General features: G+C 33.8%; 1 protein-coding gene, 1 long non-coding RNA gene and 1 pseudogene across 2 annotated transcripts; all 3 read right to left on the bottom strand.

The window, feature by feature from the left end:
• LOC124439444 lies at window positions 1–2165 on the bottom strand (annotated as a pseudogene).
• Window positions 2166–8172: 6007 nt separating this feature from the next.
• LOC124438615 lies at window positions 8173–10100 on the bottom strand. Its single transcript, XM_046988790.1, has 2 exons — window positions 9915–10100; window positions 8173–9712 (listed from the first exon to the last, which is right to left on the bottom strand). Exon 2 carries the CDS (start codon window positions 9580–9582, stop codon window positions 8716–8718), a length of 867 nt encoding a protein of 288 aa, XP_046844746.1. The 5' UTR covers window positions 9583–9712; window positions 9915–10100; the 3' UTR covers window positions 8173–8715.
• Window positions 10101–12535: 2435 nt separating this feature from the next.
• Window positions 12536–13200, bottom strand: LOC124439200. The gene is made up of 4 exons (XR_006946311.1): window positions 13155–13200; window positions 13059–13083; window positions 12825–12877; window positions 12536–12599 (listed from the first exon to the last, which is right to left on the bottom strand). It is a non-coding gene; the product is annotated as an uncharacterized LOC124439200 (long non-coding RNA).
• Window positions 13201–15662: the final 2462 nt, after the last annotated feature.

The raw sequence follows: 15662 nt of genomic DNA, 5'->3' as shown, positions 1-15662 counted from the left end.
TTACCCTCCCCAAGGTCTCTTTGCATCAGCAACTGGATAAGGAAAAAAACTACACGATGGTCCGTCTGGATACCAGAAGGTGGGAATCGGTAGATTTTCTCTACCTTACAAAACATAAACAAGAGTGCAATTTTATTTAAAGTTTAAGGGACGTAATAACAATATGCACTTTTAACACCTTAAAATATTACTTTAACAATTCAAGCAAAATATACAGCTCTTTCCAAATAATGTACCTTGTTCTTTTCAGGCACTACAAACAAATTTCTCCAAATTTTGTGCTTCTTCCTCTGTTGTCTTTACACAATCCCCATGTAACCACTGTCCGCATTGATCACAATATATCATAAATCTACAAAGATCGATCCAAATGACTTGTTAGCTACAACGATCATCAAATACAAGTTTTTAAAGCTGAGGAAAGTTACCTCTTAGTGTCTTCAGAGGAACCACAAATGCAAAAGCTGCCTCAAAATGTAGAAATACCTTCTGCAGACTTTGGTTGTTTGGACGCTAAAAGAAATTTAAAAAAATATTTGTTAGTTGTTAGTTCAATTTAAGTTTACTAAATTTACTGACTTTCTCAGATTTATTTCTCTTTGATATTTTACCTTCCTGATTTACCACAACACCTCAGCATAAAAACATAATTTCCGACAAACTTTTATCCATATGATTGTTTCGTACGTCCCAAATTTCCAAAAAATAGTCAAACAAACTGGGATTTTCGTTTTTCAGACTTAGCTTTTCTTTTTTAGTTCCTTTCATAAATATTAATAGCATATTTCTCCGTGACACGAAATCATGGTTTTCTGCACCCCTAATCAAATGAATAACAGTATTCATACACGGCGTTCCATCAACAAGACTAATGTATTGAACAATGGCAGCAGACATGTTTTTTCGTGCTTTTTCTTGTCAAATTTTCCATTATCTGAATATGGTGAACCGTGTAAAGTCGATGGAATAAATGTGTTTGAATGCCCACGACTTAAACAACCATTTTGTAGCTCGATACGATTGAGGTAGCTGTCACCATTGCACCGGGTTGTTACAAGTGTCACCTTTGTTTTCTTGTTTACATGCCGTTCGCACCACAGAAATTGAACTTCAGCATGGGAAGGGCCCTCGTCTGTCGCACCATCAACTCTAATAAACTCAAATTCTTTTGCTTTCTTGTTGGTATTATGAAATGCTGATGCAATCACATCCATATTTTCGACAACAGACAGATCTGCGCTGTGTTTTGATGGCGATTTTCCATGAAATCCAGATGCTTTTACCACTCCAACACAGTGTTAAACTGTGTTTAATGTCTTTGAAAAGTTATAGCTTGTAACTTGCAATTGTGCTTGATATTTATTAGGAAAATCAGTGCGGGTAGTAAGAGTTGGTTTTACCGATAATACAGGATAGTTTTTATGGGTAAATGTGGAGTTTAATCGAAAGCCAGCTTTATCATCTCTATTGACAAGCAACATGTGGCTCCCATCTTTTTGTAATTGATTCAGAGACTTATACAATGAACGACTCCACTTGCAATCAGGATTAAACTTTAATTTAAAACCTTTCCTCGCTCTCATGTATTTGACATTGGCAACACCACTGTACCGTTTAGATGAGCGATGTCGTTTATGTTTTGGTACACATAATTGAACTACTGATCCATTGCTTAAGTGTCTACCATAATGTTCTTCAAGTTTTTTTTTTATTTTACCGTACGTGATGCGTTCTGATGATTTAATATCCCCAGAAAATGTGTAAACACCAGTTCTGCGCCAAAGATCAGCTCCTACATCACTTTCCTGAAAGATGTTCTCGATGACTTCACCAATGTCATTATACTTATCCCTTATTCTTTTCGTAGACTTTGATATTCTCTTCCGAAGGAATCGTTTTCCCTGAATTTCTTTAAACATTCTTTTTCTGGCATTATCTTTTATTTTTCGTAGCTTGCTATGAATTGATTCTTGATGATTTAGTCGTTTCAGGTTCTCGTTTTCCGATTCTTCGCTAATTGAATCAGTAAAGGAGAGTGAAATAGTTTGCACAATTTCTTCGCTTTGTTCAATTACTTTCTGATAAGCAGCACGTGATTGCTCAATCAACTGAACTTCCTCTTCGCTGAATCCAAGTTTTGGTAAAAGCAATACAATTTCAATCATTAACGAGTCAACTACTGATTTGTCTTCGGAGCGAAATTAGGATTGTAGCAGGACAAGAAATGCAAACCAATTAAAAGAGACTTCTTTAAGTAATTTCGCTGCTTTTTGAATATTACTCTCACCTCTACACTTATCCTTTACACTTTCCTTTCTAAATTCTATCTCAGGAACATATTCTTCCATGTCACTGCCACTGTCATTGCTTGAACTTCCATAGTCCGCTTCCACAAATGAATCGGAACTGCTTATCAAGTAATCATCAATGTTTTCTCCACACGATAGCAAGAACTGTTTTTGCTCAGACTTTGCTAAAGCTTAGTGTCTATCCTTTATTTCCTTCATCGTGAGTGCAGTTTTGTTGATATCATTAGCTCTCTCTTTAAGTCTTGATATCCCATAAAGTTGACTTGCTTTCCTTCTAGATAGATTTTGAGTGCTGCACACAGTATGTTTCAACAAAGTTCTTTCAACGTCTCATTTGATAACAGAAAACATCACATCAAAGAATGTTTTATGCAGTGCGGTGTTCGAAATTAAATGAAGATATGATCTTCTCACTTTGCTGGACAATTTAAGCAATTGTCTCATGAACCTGAAAAATTCAGGCGACTCAACGGGATTAGAACCCATGACCTCTGCGGTGCCGGTGCAGCGCTCTGACCAACTGAGTTATGAAGTCACACAGTGGTGAGCAGGTCAATTTTGTTGGGCTCATGTTTTCTAGTGAAAGGAATGTTATATGAAAAAATGTTTTATGCAGTGCGGTGTTTAAAATTAAATGAAGATATGATCTTCGCACTTTGCTGGACAATTTAAGCAATTGGCTCATGATTCTGAAAAATTCAGGTGACTCATCGGGATTCGAAGCCATGAAAACATCAGCCCGACAAAATTGACCTGCTCACCACTGTGTGACTTCGTAGCTCAGTTGGTCAGAGCACTGCACCAGCACCGCAGAGGTCATGGGTTCTAATCCCGTTATGTGAAATGTTGTCCCATGTCACATATTGTCCCCTTTTCTACACCTCATATAGAGATGTAAAGGTGTGTTAATCTATGACTCATACCAGATTGTTTGCCATAAATTCCAAAGGGCTATTGATGTATTAAAAGCATTTTCTATAAAGTAAAAATGTCTTCCTATGTATGCAGATAAACCTGAAATTTGGCAAAACAGCAAAATATTTTTCATGATCACTACGTAATTTTTCTGATGATCATTATAATTTCTAAACTAAGTTATTTCAGATTTACATTTAAACGAGCTTTGATCATATCAAAAGATATTTACCATAACCAGTAAGCATGACACATGAACAAATTTTAACATTCATGTAATTATATAATTAAAGACATGTTGGTTACATTCTGTTTGTATTTGATAATACAATGCTACTAGTGATTGCTATATAGCACACCTTGCAGAAGATAATAGTCAAGTGAATTGCCTAATAAACATTTATGGCATTAAGCTGTCCTTAACTGCAAATTTTCACTCTGATAATTTTTGCTTAACCTTTGGCAGAAAAAAATTTTGAGTTTTTTTCTCAAAAGGTGAATTTGCTGGCACTGATGTGGAGATGGGTAAAGGGTTACAATAAACTTGCATGGTTTGAAGTCTGAGCTTTTCTATATCTATGAACTGTCACTTGTAGTACCAAATTTCTAACTTAACTAAATTCATTACATAGAGGTTTGAATGTGGTTCTCTAGGGGGGTCTATGCCTGACAACTTGGTAGAAATTTTTAAAGACTATATCTGTTTTTGAATAGCATTTTTGTAAAATAAATTTTACGTTCCTAGACATGCTAATGGCCATATATTTGGCATGATAATGAGCCTAAACATTTGGCAAAACATTCAAGTATTGTTCACTTCAATTATTTTTTTTGAAAAAAACGTATTCAAAATGTGTTGTTTTTACGCAAAAACGATGCCCACAAAATACATTTTGTATTGCTGTAAAACGCTGAAAATGGCATTTTCAAGGCTCCTAAATACAAAATTTCGCAGATGAGAATGCCTCAGACCCCCCAGGTGTGGAGCGCCTCCGACGTTTTATGACTGATGTTTGAAAAATTCTAGACCCGCCCCTGCTGTAAATAATCAAAGAATATCAAAAATCATTGAATACTACACTATTTAATAAAAAATCCTTTATTAGCTGCAAACTGTGCATAAACTAGAGTAAAATCAGGTTCCTTCACTTAGGCCTTAATTTTATTGAAATATAAAGCAGCTATTCTTAGAAACATTTATTTATTCTAGTGGTTAAATCTTTACTTCACAATGAGATGCATACCAGCGCTGCCAGCAGGGAAATTTGCACTCATCCAAACGACCACTTCAAAATTAAAGTGCATATAGACCTTACGTGGTTGTTACACTACCAATGTACGTTGTGTCAAAAGCCATATTCCAAAATTTTGATGTAATCGGACAAATATTTTGCGCTGTACAGTCTATCAAAATTGCAAACATATACCATTTTAAGCAATCGGTTTTACCGCTAAAGGACTGGGCCTACACGGTTGGGTGACGTCATGTAAGTAATCGCTTCCTGAACATTATAGTAATTTAAAAAGCTATTTTCTTTACCACTGTCACATCATGACAAATGCCCATGTATTCGCAAGGCGATATACCAAGTTGCAAGGACAGACACCGGTAAAACACTGCCTTCCCACTCTATATTAAAATTTGCAATTTCTGATGAATCTGAAGATGATGTTTCCGACTCAGATGAGGACATTTTGAAAAAAAAACGACGTAAAACTCGAAATATCGTGCTCCAAATAACTTGTTTTAAAAACTCCAAATAACTTGTTTTGAATAGAGCCTACGCGACTCTATTCCTTACATGACGTCACAACTTGTACTGGATACCAGACCCCATTGGGAAATAAATATAGTGAAGATCTGGACTTTTAAACCATAATTGCGAAGAAAGCTTTGATCGCAATTCATTTGTTTTTTTAAACTTGTAGTTTTCGAGAACTGCTCTTTCAAACTATCCTAAAACCCTATAAGGTTTATAAGCACTTTACGGATGCTTTCCACTGTTGCGTTTTTGAACGCTCGCCCCCTTACGTTTCCGTACGTGTCCTCCAAGCGCGTCAACGGACAGTTAAGCACAACTTACCTTTTACACAGCAAAATTGAAAAACGCCAGCAATTATCCAATGAAAATGAATTCACAGTCACGCGCTTTACAGTGGAGTATGCTTTTGCTAATGTATTTACAAGTTGAAAAAAGATGGGAAAATATACAAAATTTGAGGAGAAACGTATTGAAGCATTTGAAAAATACCCAGCGCTTTTGAATACAAAAGACACTAAATATAAGAACAAAAAGATTAAGGAAAATGCCTAGCAAATAGTGGCTGATGCTGTTAATGCAGCTTGTCAATCGAGGTATTCAGGTAATATTGAAATGCATATGTTGTGTTGTGTTTTTGCATAGTTTCAGCACCAAACGAAGTGGATTCTAAAATATTTTTTGACCCAGTAAACGACGACAAAGACAGAATTTGGAAAAACCTACGCGATTTATATGTTCGTGTGTTAAGTGGAAATGGGAAAAAGAGTGGAGCAGGTGTGGATGAAATTCCACATTATCCATAACTTTTGGCCCTGTCATTTTCAAAACCTTATGTTAATATTCGAACAAAGAATTTGGACAGTAATTTTCAACCAGTTGTTCAGCAAGCTCTTTCAAGTCCGTGCCAAGATCCACTTAGCATCACATCTGAACCTCATACTAAGGATTTAACAGTTGGTGTTGTGGTTCATTTGAGATTATTAAAAACGTTCAAAATGATGCTTCAAAACAACAAAGTAAGAAAAGGTCTTATGCAGCAATGTCACAAAAGCAATGTGATCAGGCCTTGGATGTAAAAATTATGGAATGTATATCTGGTGGTAAGAAATCCTTGCAAAATCAATCAGCTGTGGTAACTGTAGAAGATGCATTTGGCAAAAGTGTAGTTGCTCAGCTATATTTGTTGAATAAAGAAGCAAAACGTAAGGCAATGAGTAAAATTCAAATTGTTTTAAGTGAAGCAATCTCTTCAATATCAACAAACAGCTAGCATAAGAAAGATGCAAAGTAAAATGAAGTGAAAAACTTAAGTTATTGAACTATTCCAGTTACTTGGAAAAATCGTTGCTGTTTGTAAGAAACAGATTATTTTATGTTCATTTGAAACATACATTTCATAATTAAAATAATATAACTTATTAATAAGATGATGATATTAATGTAAAATTGTTTTACAGAAATAGGTTTATTTTTCTTGTCTACCATTATTTTGCACATAGGCATATTGTCAAGGTACTTCCCCTTCTGGTGAACAGAAATAATTCGTCAGTAAATTTCACAGATTTGGCATTTTGTGAATACTTATTGCTTCCTTGTCGTGAAATTTGTTGCAGACCCGTGTCTCCTTTTGTCAACGATAGCCATCCTCCTGGCAGGTTCTGTCTATACCTATAAAAATTTCTTTGGTTATAACATTTTAGGTTATTAAACACTGTGGCAATTTCAGAACTGTTTTTAATAATTTCATAAATATTGATATTATGCATATGTCTTATAATGACCAGTCGTAGATGCTTAAGATGATAAGATAATAACCAACTGACTTAAAATTAGATACCGGCATTCAAAACTTACATATACTATAGTAACAAAAAGATAAAATATACTAAGATTAAAAAAAATCATTTTATAAAATCAAGATTTAAGTTATCTTAACACGAGAAAATAGCAATTATACCTGTCTTCTGTGTCAACAAATCCAGCTGGGCAATACCTTTTTGATGATTTAGGACAGAAAATACTTCTGTTGATATAAGACCTATGTTTGCAATAACTATAGCCTTTTTGATCACAAGTCATAAAACTATTAGGCAATAGCCATCTTTTTGAGGCTTATATTTTGCTTTTTAAATCCCATTACCTTGCTATTCCTATGTAAAAGACGTTGCTTAGCTGCCATTGAATCTTTTGTAGACATTAAATTCTTTTAGCACAAGATAATGATGCACGTGAGGTGAAGCTCTCATTGAAACTAGGTGAATCTTCACATCCTGATGATCTACGAGGCATAGATTCATTTAAATCTTCGACGCCCACGTCAGGCATTTACTAAGCGAAGCAAAATTGTCGAAACACACAAAATTTAAACAGCATTAAGAAATTTCTCCGGACATTAACGGCTTCCGTGATTTTAAATCTTGTATCTTCAATTCAATCAAACGATTGAGAACCGAGCGTTATCTATAAGCAATGTTTATTGCTATACGCTTATGCCCAGACCTAAGTTGTAATTTGTATGACTCTTCAAATTATCTGCAAAAAGACTTAAGGCCTGGATTACATGAAGGTCAGCTGGCCCGTATAGTGAGCTAGCCCGATGATATCAAGGGATTAAAAGAGGCCAAAACTTTAAGGTTAAAGAATTACAACTGTTTGCACCACACGTTATTCCGGTTGTAATTCTCAAAAAAAGGGCAAATTTGTTGTATTAATTTTAAATTTTTGCGTAGTTGTTAAATCAGAGTATTGTGAAATTACTTGATATGCTTTATCTAATGATAAGTATCGAATCGTTTCCATTTGCCAAAATGATTTAACGCTTAGCTAAATCACAGTATTGAAACAAACAGTAGTCCCAATCTATAGAAATTTTCGTGTAGCGCATATCATATTAAGAATGTGATTAGCAAAATGGCAGTCAGTCAATTGTTTTTTTCGGCCAATTAGAGTTTATAGATGCCTAGCCGCAGACAGTAATCTAGTTAAATATGCAGCACCAAGTTGCACAGTGGAGTGAGACTATTGTATGTTTCTATACTGAGCTGATACTGATGCGGCTACCGGGCTCATGTAATCAGCCCTTAGATATTCAATGATCAACAGGAAGAATTTTCAAATGCATGCTGGACTTTTTCAAGAGAAATTGCCCCGCATTTTGTTGAACGAATTAAGTATTTACTGCACTATTTCATGTTTATTTCACTTTATTACATATTTAACTCGTTAACTTGCACGAGACACTCTATTTGTAGACACTTTATACTGACTTAATCTTACATACTAATATAGATCTATGTAAAATTGTCGTTATTCCTATCATTTTGAAAAGTACTAAAAATTATTATGTAATACAAGTTCATTAAGTAAACAATAGGTTAAAAACTAAGACGATGTGACAATGAAGGATTATACATTATATGTGTGCGTGTGGTTCTTTCATGTAGGTAATCTAAGTGGAAGTATGCTTTCATCTTAAGAAAGGCATCACATGACCAAGGTTTGGCCCAAATTATAATATGTTAACATGGCCAGTTTCAAAATACATATATAGTATTTCACAATAATTATATATATAGTATTTCAAAATACATATATGGTATTTCACTAAAATTATTTATATCCATCCCCCATAATCGGGAATCACACTCTATCGTTACAATTATTTTAAAAACGTTTTCGAAGCCCCTGCACTGATCTCATCGGAATGGTCCTAATCTTTTTTACTATCTTCATCGGACGAAGCGATCACAGTTGAAGTATTGGCAACTATTGAGGTCGAGCAAATTCAACGCTTTATCCAATTTCAAGCATAAATTGCTTTTTTCTGAATCAGCACTCTCATCATCATCTATTTCACACACAGCATAAGCAAATGGCTGCCAAACATTTTGTTGATCTTTAAAATAAACAAGTCTTCCCGAGTCACCATTCTGCAGAAATGAAGATTTACTTTTTACCTTGACGGCATTTTTGTAAATGAGTTTCTTCAAAGTTTTATCAATATAACAATAGTTCCGTTCAATAATAAAGCCCTTGGTGTAATTACTTGTACATACTTCTACAAAACCCTCGTTGCTTTTTGTTGCTTTGTAAAGCTCTTCATTTATTTCCTTCAAATTCAAAACAATATTCTCCATATCATCACCCCCGAGTTGCTTAAAATCTTCTTTTTTTCCTACTGGAATAGACATGATGTCCGCTTCACTGTTAAACTTACTGACCGTGTTGCAGTGAAAAGTATTCAGTTGTTTTTTCTTGTTCAATTTAGCTGGTTTGTAGAAATATTCGTTTCTATCATAGATATTGCGGGCATTTACAACATCATTAATTTTTGACATTTCATTCTTTAGAAGAAAATCTTTCACTGGGTTAGAGGCACAAGCAACATGTGCACATGTCAAGGCATAATACTTTCCTTTGTTACGACAGAACATTGTCAGAGTACTGCAAGAATTATCGTTATTTTGAATTTGAATGTCACCATTGAATGGCAGCGCGCAATCTTCAGAACGAGGGTTAGATAATGGTCGAAACGTTGGTGGTTTTTTTGGTATACACTTGAATTCTATGTAGTTAGAAGCTTTCCATCCAAACATATCATCAATCTCTTTTCTTAAAATAGGTTCTGGATAATTTTTTTGGTTATCAACTGTGATGTACAAATGTTCAAATGCAAATTTTTTGTTTGGACCTACTATACCATAAGCTCCGCAAATCCACGAAAAACTAAAGTGTATGGAAAACACAGGTATTTATCAAACAATTTACAAACATGTTATCCAAAGTAAAAAGTTCTTTTAAAAAATTGTTTCATTGTCGAGTCTGTTCTTTATAACAATCATATGAAACTCAACCTTAAATATCTAACTCAAACTGAAGAATAGTTCTTAGATTATATCAAAACTCCTATCTATAAATAGAAGCTAACTCTTTGAGTATATTATAGATGTTGTCTCGAATGTTGTAATCTTCGTCAAGAAATTTATCTTTAAAGACTTCAGTGTTGTTTGATGAATACTCAGGTTCTAGAATAGCATAAAATGTCTCATTAAAAAAGTTATGCAAGAATTTGTATTTTCATGTTTAACAGTTTTATGAAACAGAATTGATGGAACAATGGACAACTCAGAAATCAGAAGTCAATTGTATATTTAAATTATAAAAACTGTTGTGGTTTTAGTCAGCTATAAAGCTATTAAGATATACAGTTAGTAAATGTCATTACCTTAATGGCAGCCTATCAATTGCAGTATTTGAGCAATTAAAAAAGGTACGCTTAAATGCTAAACATAGTATTGTAATCAAATATGCAGCACCATGCATATATCGGTTTGCCAAGCAAGTGGTTTTACTAGTCATTGTACCGTATGAAACTTATCCATGGTAGAGTTTGCATGGTAATCTCACTCGATCCCTATATGTTAATCATTACCACTACATTGTTCGCTATAGTTGCAAACTAGTTTGATTAAATTAAATTTTTTAATAATGTGTCATTTGTCCAAGAACAATGGCAAATTATGTATGAATGCAAATTTCGTATCGTAAATGCTTAAACAATATTGAAAAAATCGTTAAAAATTCGTCATGGTGAATTTCAGCTCAATTTTTCAACACCTTGTTTCCAAGACCAAAAATTATCATATGGAAGATCATCAGACGTGTTTTCATGTTACACGACTTCCATTTTTTGTGGACAACAAAATTTGCTGCGTATGTAATTGTGCTATATTGGAATTAAAAAAAAATTGTGCTCAAAAATTAAGGTCAAAATTATAACTTGCCTTCATCAATATCTTCATAAACATAATCCTCCATGTTAATTGTTTTCCCAAAGGTAGTATAATTATTTTTGGTAAGGAATGTTCAATTCCTTTTTTCCTGAAAGAAAAAGTTTGAATTAATGTATTTATTAATAAAGTAATGATTTAAGCCCCGGGAGTATCGTTTCATGTTTTTACATGTCGTTCGTCCAGGTTAGTATAGTCCTGAAAAGGACTGTTTTTGGTAGTCATCTTCAGAGTCACCAACATATGTCATCATCAGAGAGCACCACAATCAGAACACTAACAAGACGTGAACAAATCATATGTTTTTCAACGGACGCTCTACACAACGAAAACAACTATCTCAAACGTGTTTTTGACAAAAACAACTATAACTCTGACTTTATCAAACGCAACACTTACAAACTCAACGAACCCAACGAAACGAACAACTCGGCGACAACAGCAACGATACCTTACATCAAAGGTACGTCTGAGACTATCTCGCGTATCTTACTACCATACAACATACGTGTCGCACATAAACCAATCACAACGTTACGACAAGTACTAACGAACATAAAGGACAAAGAACAACCCAACGAACGACAAGGTGCTGTTTACAAAATAAACTGCTCCGGCTGCCACGCTTTCTATATCGGCGAGAATGGCAGGAACTTAAACATAAGACTTACTGAACACAAACGAGCTACAAAGAAAAAAAACAAAACCAATCACATTGCCGAACATCACCGACTGACAAAACACAACATTGACTGGGACTCGGAAAAATACATTTTTTACAGTACTGACTATAGACAACGGCTTACATTAGAAAGTTGGTATACCAAAATTGGTACAAACCCCCTTAAACAAATCACAGCAATTACCGGCACCTTACAAACGACTTATTCACAATACAAACAAACGCTCAACTAAAAACTTTACCCTTCACACTAATCCACAATGACAATACACAATTGACACTTACATATTTCCTGTACACACAGTACAATGACGTAAGAACCAGATAATATATACGGCTAACCTGACGTTTTTTCCTCATTTGATTCGAAAGATGACTATCGCTAACGTTGTCGAAACGTCAGTCAAACATAACAAAAACAGTCCTTCTCAGGACTACAATAACCGGGATGATCTACATCTACAAACATGTATATTAATCACGCAATGTGATTAAACTTTTGATGTGGTATACACATGAAGGCAGTTAATGTTTTTGCATTAGTGGAAGAACACAGTAAAAAACAGGTATTTGTAATGCTACGTTGTTGTAATGAAATTGAAAGAAGGATGGGAAGATTATTACAGTGATGTCATGTGCTTCCATGTATTTTCCCAAAATTTCATATAACCGTCGAGGAACATCTACAGAAACCGACTTTGCATGTAGGACAAGTTCAACGACATCTGTGATAGATTCGAACTGGAATTCAACACACAAGGAGATAAGCTGCTTATGAGACTCAGATTGTTTGTGACAGATAATGACAGATGTCTTTTCAGCAGGATAGTATTCTGCAATATATATTTAAGATTTCAATAAAATTGCATATATAAATGAAAATTACAGCAGCTTTTTACTCCTTGAATATAAATTTATCAAGCAAGATAGATGCAAATTTACAGTTTGACAATACTCAAAGGGATTGCAACATTAACAAATTGATAAAATAGCACTTACTTGGCGTGCTAATTTTCAAGATGAAATCATTGAGACGTTCAGCAAGAACTTTTGTTTTGTTGCATTTTCCATTAAATTTAATAAAATACTGTCCCTTGGTTGGAAGAGGCTTTTGAAATAAGAGCAGGACATCTGTTTCTTCCTGGAAATTGAAAATGTGCATAAAATCGTTAAAAACGAATACTTTAGTGTTAGAAAGAGAAAATTATTTTAAAAATAAGCAACTAGTAAATGCTTAAGAAATGACATTGAGTATATTAAAACAAACGCAATTGGGGAAAACTCTTTTAATTGTTCTCACAGTCTTCTTGTGCGTCACTCATTAAGGAGTACTATTGAAATTTGTAATGGTATGAGGTATACTTACTTCACATAAAGCTTTTGATGGCGTAATATCTTGGATTGCAAACTTTTGCAAATCTGCAATCACAAAAAAATTAAGAAATATTTCTAGTGACATGCTATGCTTTGTAGCAGCAGTCAAAGATAACATGACATGACAGCTGTAATCTACTGCATATGCTAATGTGTATATCATAATATTTGTAGTTGAATTTGCTGTTAATTAAAAGCACGAGGAAAACATAATTTACTCACACACCTGACTCGTGTTTTTCAGAAGGTGCCTAGTGATTAAAACGGAAATGAATTTTATTTTTTCACACATAAATCATGACTATATGTACCAAGAAAATACCTTTAATTCTTTTATAATATCTTTTGGTAAAAAGCCAGTTTGACCCCGGAATCCAACAAACCACCAATAATTACCACTTTAGTCAAAAATTGTGACTTTCTGTATTGCTAACTGACAAATTATTTTTTCCATTGCTCTCATGTGCAGTTATCGTCCTTCCTCGAGATAATATCTTGATAGATTTATCAAAAATAGGTGCTGCCAAATGAGTTACTGGCACCATTCAGGTTTGACCATATCGATTGCGCACCATACAAAAGACTTCTTCATTGTCACTAATAACAACCAATATCTCGTTTTTTTTAACTGAGAGATCATATTCAGTACTTCCTTGGAAAGGATATAAAGCGATTGCTTGAGGAATCGCTTACAGCTAGAAATAAATTAAATCAAATATATATACTTCATATATAGCTTATATATAGCAATCTATAATAAAAGTGGTTTATTAGAAGTATTCATATCATAAGTCATAGCATAGCTTTCATACAGTTGAGTGAATATAGTTTATATACATGTTAAAAGACACCAGCTCTGATTTGAAATTTATACTTTCCCGTTTCATTTTTCAAGCTTTTTTTAAAAAACATGTTGTTTGCAATGCATGGTTAGTACAGTTTTGATTGGTTTGACTAATTTTCAGTTATAGCTTGCTTAGAAATTAGTTTAAGACGTAAGTTCCATGCATAAAATACCTAATGTTACATTAAAACATTGCATGAGTTTATCTACGCAGGAAAGACAGCATTAAAAAAAGAATTTTTTTATCAACTTAATATCGCTCACTCTTAAGAGATCAAATAATTATTTTGATATCTACTGACTATATATGTTGAAAGCTCAAACAATTAAAACGCAGTTGGTAGCCAAACGCCGAACAGCTTCAATTCAAAATAAAATTTATTTGTGGAAATATGGTAATTAATACAATAGTTAAACTTAAATCAGCAAAAATTACGACTGGCAAAAAGCGTTTTAGTATATCACAAAACGATTGACACTCCGTACTAAGTAAACATTTTATTCTTAATAAATAATAGAATAAAATGTTTATGCGTAAGGTTAATTATTTTGTGTTTTATGGGAGCAAATCAGCATATATAAGCAATCTATGTACAAAAACATATGGTAAAACTGTACTATACTTGGTATGACAGTGTCCTTTTAGTAAACGAGTTCTATCTTATTTTTGACCTAAAATTTCGTGTGTTTTGCTGCCATTGTTAAATTTCTGCGCTGAACTTTAATGTGTGACAAACGAACCGTAATAAAAGGTTTTTCCATGGTCCCCCTCCTAAAACAGTATGCTCCACTGAAATCTGAAATTTGGTTGGAAAAACTGTGTTGTCACTGTTGTGACATTTTTGGTAATTCAATTAAGTAAATGTGCATTAGTATAATTTCCTGGTCGGCCAAATAACATATCAAAATACAAATTTAAAGGAAAGTTACATCGATAAAAGTAGACATAAAGGTACACATAAAGGTAGACATAAACAAAGTTAGATATTAAGGTAGACACAAACGTAGGAACATTAAAAAATTACCTCTATCAGATGAAATGACGACTTAACAAATTGTTGTCTCTTATAAAATAACAACTATTGGAAATGTTGTTTTTGTTGTCTATTCGTGCTTCATGTCGTTAATGTCGTCTTTTTTAATGGTCACTTATTACGTCTTTTTGAAATCTCGTAAAGTACTAACATTTTTATAAGTAGCTATAATTGAATTAGTTGTGTGAGCCTTAACTATTTACCTTGGATTTTTTATCAAATGTTTTATTAATTACAATAACAAAGAAACAGAAGCGGAAATATCAGTACATTCCTGAGGATAACGAAACAAAATACTGATCTGTTCAAACAGGCGCTCCGGAAATCGTATAGAGATTATTCAAAAGAGCACAATAGGTAACAGAATATGGCTGAGTTTACAAAATTGAACATTTTCTTCCATATTTTTGACACAAAACAAGTCGATCTTTTCGGAAAATATGTATTACAACACAAGCATACTTCCACATTGAAAATACGAATATCAAGAAACAGAACCAGTTTCAAAAATAGGAATTCGCATCAGGAGCCTCTTTGGCGATTTCATTAACGGTTTTAAAAAAGATTGATACCCAATATCTCGTGATTCATGAAAGAAAAACGTTTAAACAAACTTAATAATACTGGCTTGTGAAAAGGATCTCACAGACAGCATTTACTTGAACAGTGTACTAGACACTTGGGTCAGGGTTAAGATGCGCAAAATTTGAATAAAGCTAACAAGATAAATACTTGTTTGTGGATAAAGATCGTCCAAATTAGTAGAGTCCTGAAAAGCACTGTAGGCATTGATGTAGAATGACGTTTCGACAACCTTAGCGGTAGTCATCTTCAGAGTTAAGTGAGGAGTAAACGTCAGGTTAGCCGTATTTGTTAATTGGTCCTTTGCGTCATCGTATTGTGTGTACAGAAAATATGTGGGTTTCAATAAGATATTTGCCGGTTGCCAGTC

This window comes from Xenia sp. Carnegie-2017, unplaced genomic scaffold, assembly GCF_021976095.1.
Source record: "Xenia sp. Carnegie-2017 unplaced genomic scaffold, XeniaSp_v1 HiC_scaffold_19, whole genome shotgun sequence".
Taxonomy (NCBI): Eukaryota; Metazoa; Cnidaria; class Anthozoa; order Malacalcyonacea; family Xeniidae; genus Xenia; species Xenia sp. Carnegie-2017.
This window is presented reverse-complemented; position numbering and strand designations above follow the sequence as displayed.

Coding starts and splice junctions, on each gene's coding strand:
- LOC124438615 (XM_046988790.1), bottom strand. CDS start 9,582: ATGTTTGGATGGAAAGCTTCTAACTACATAGAATTCAAGTGTATACCA.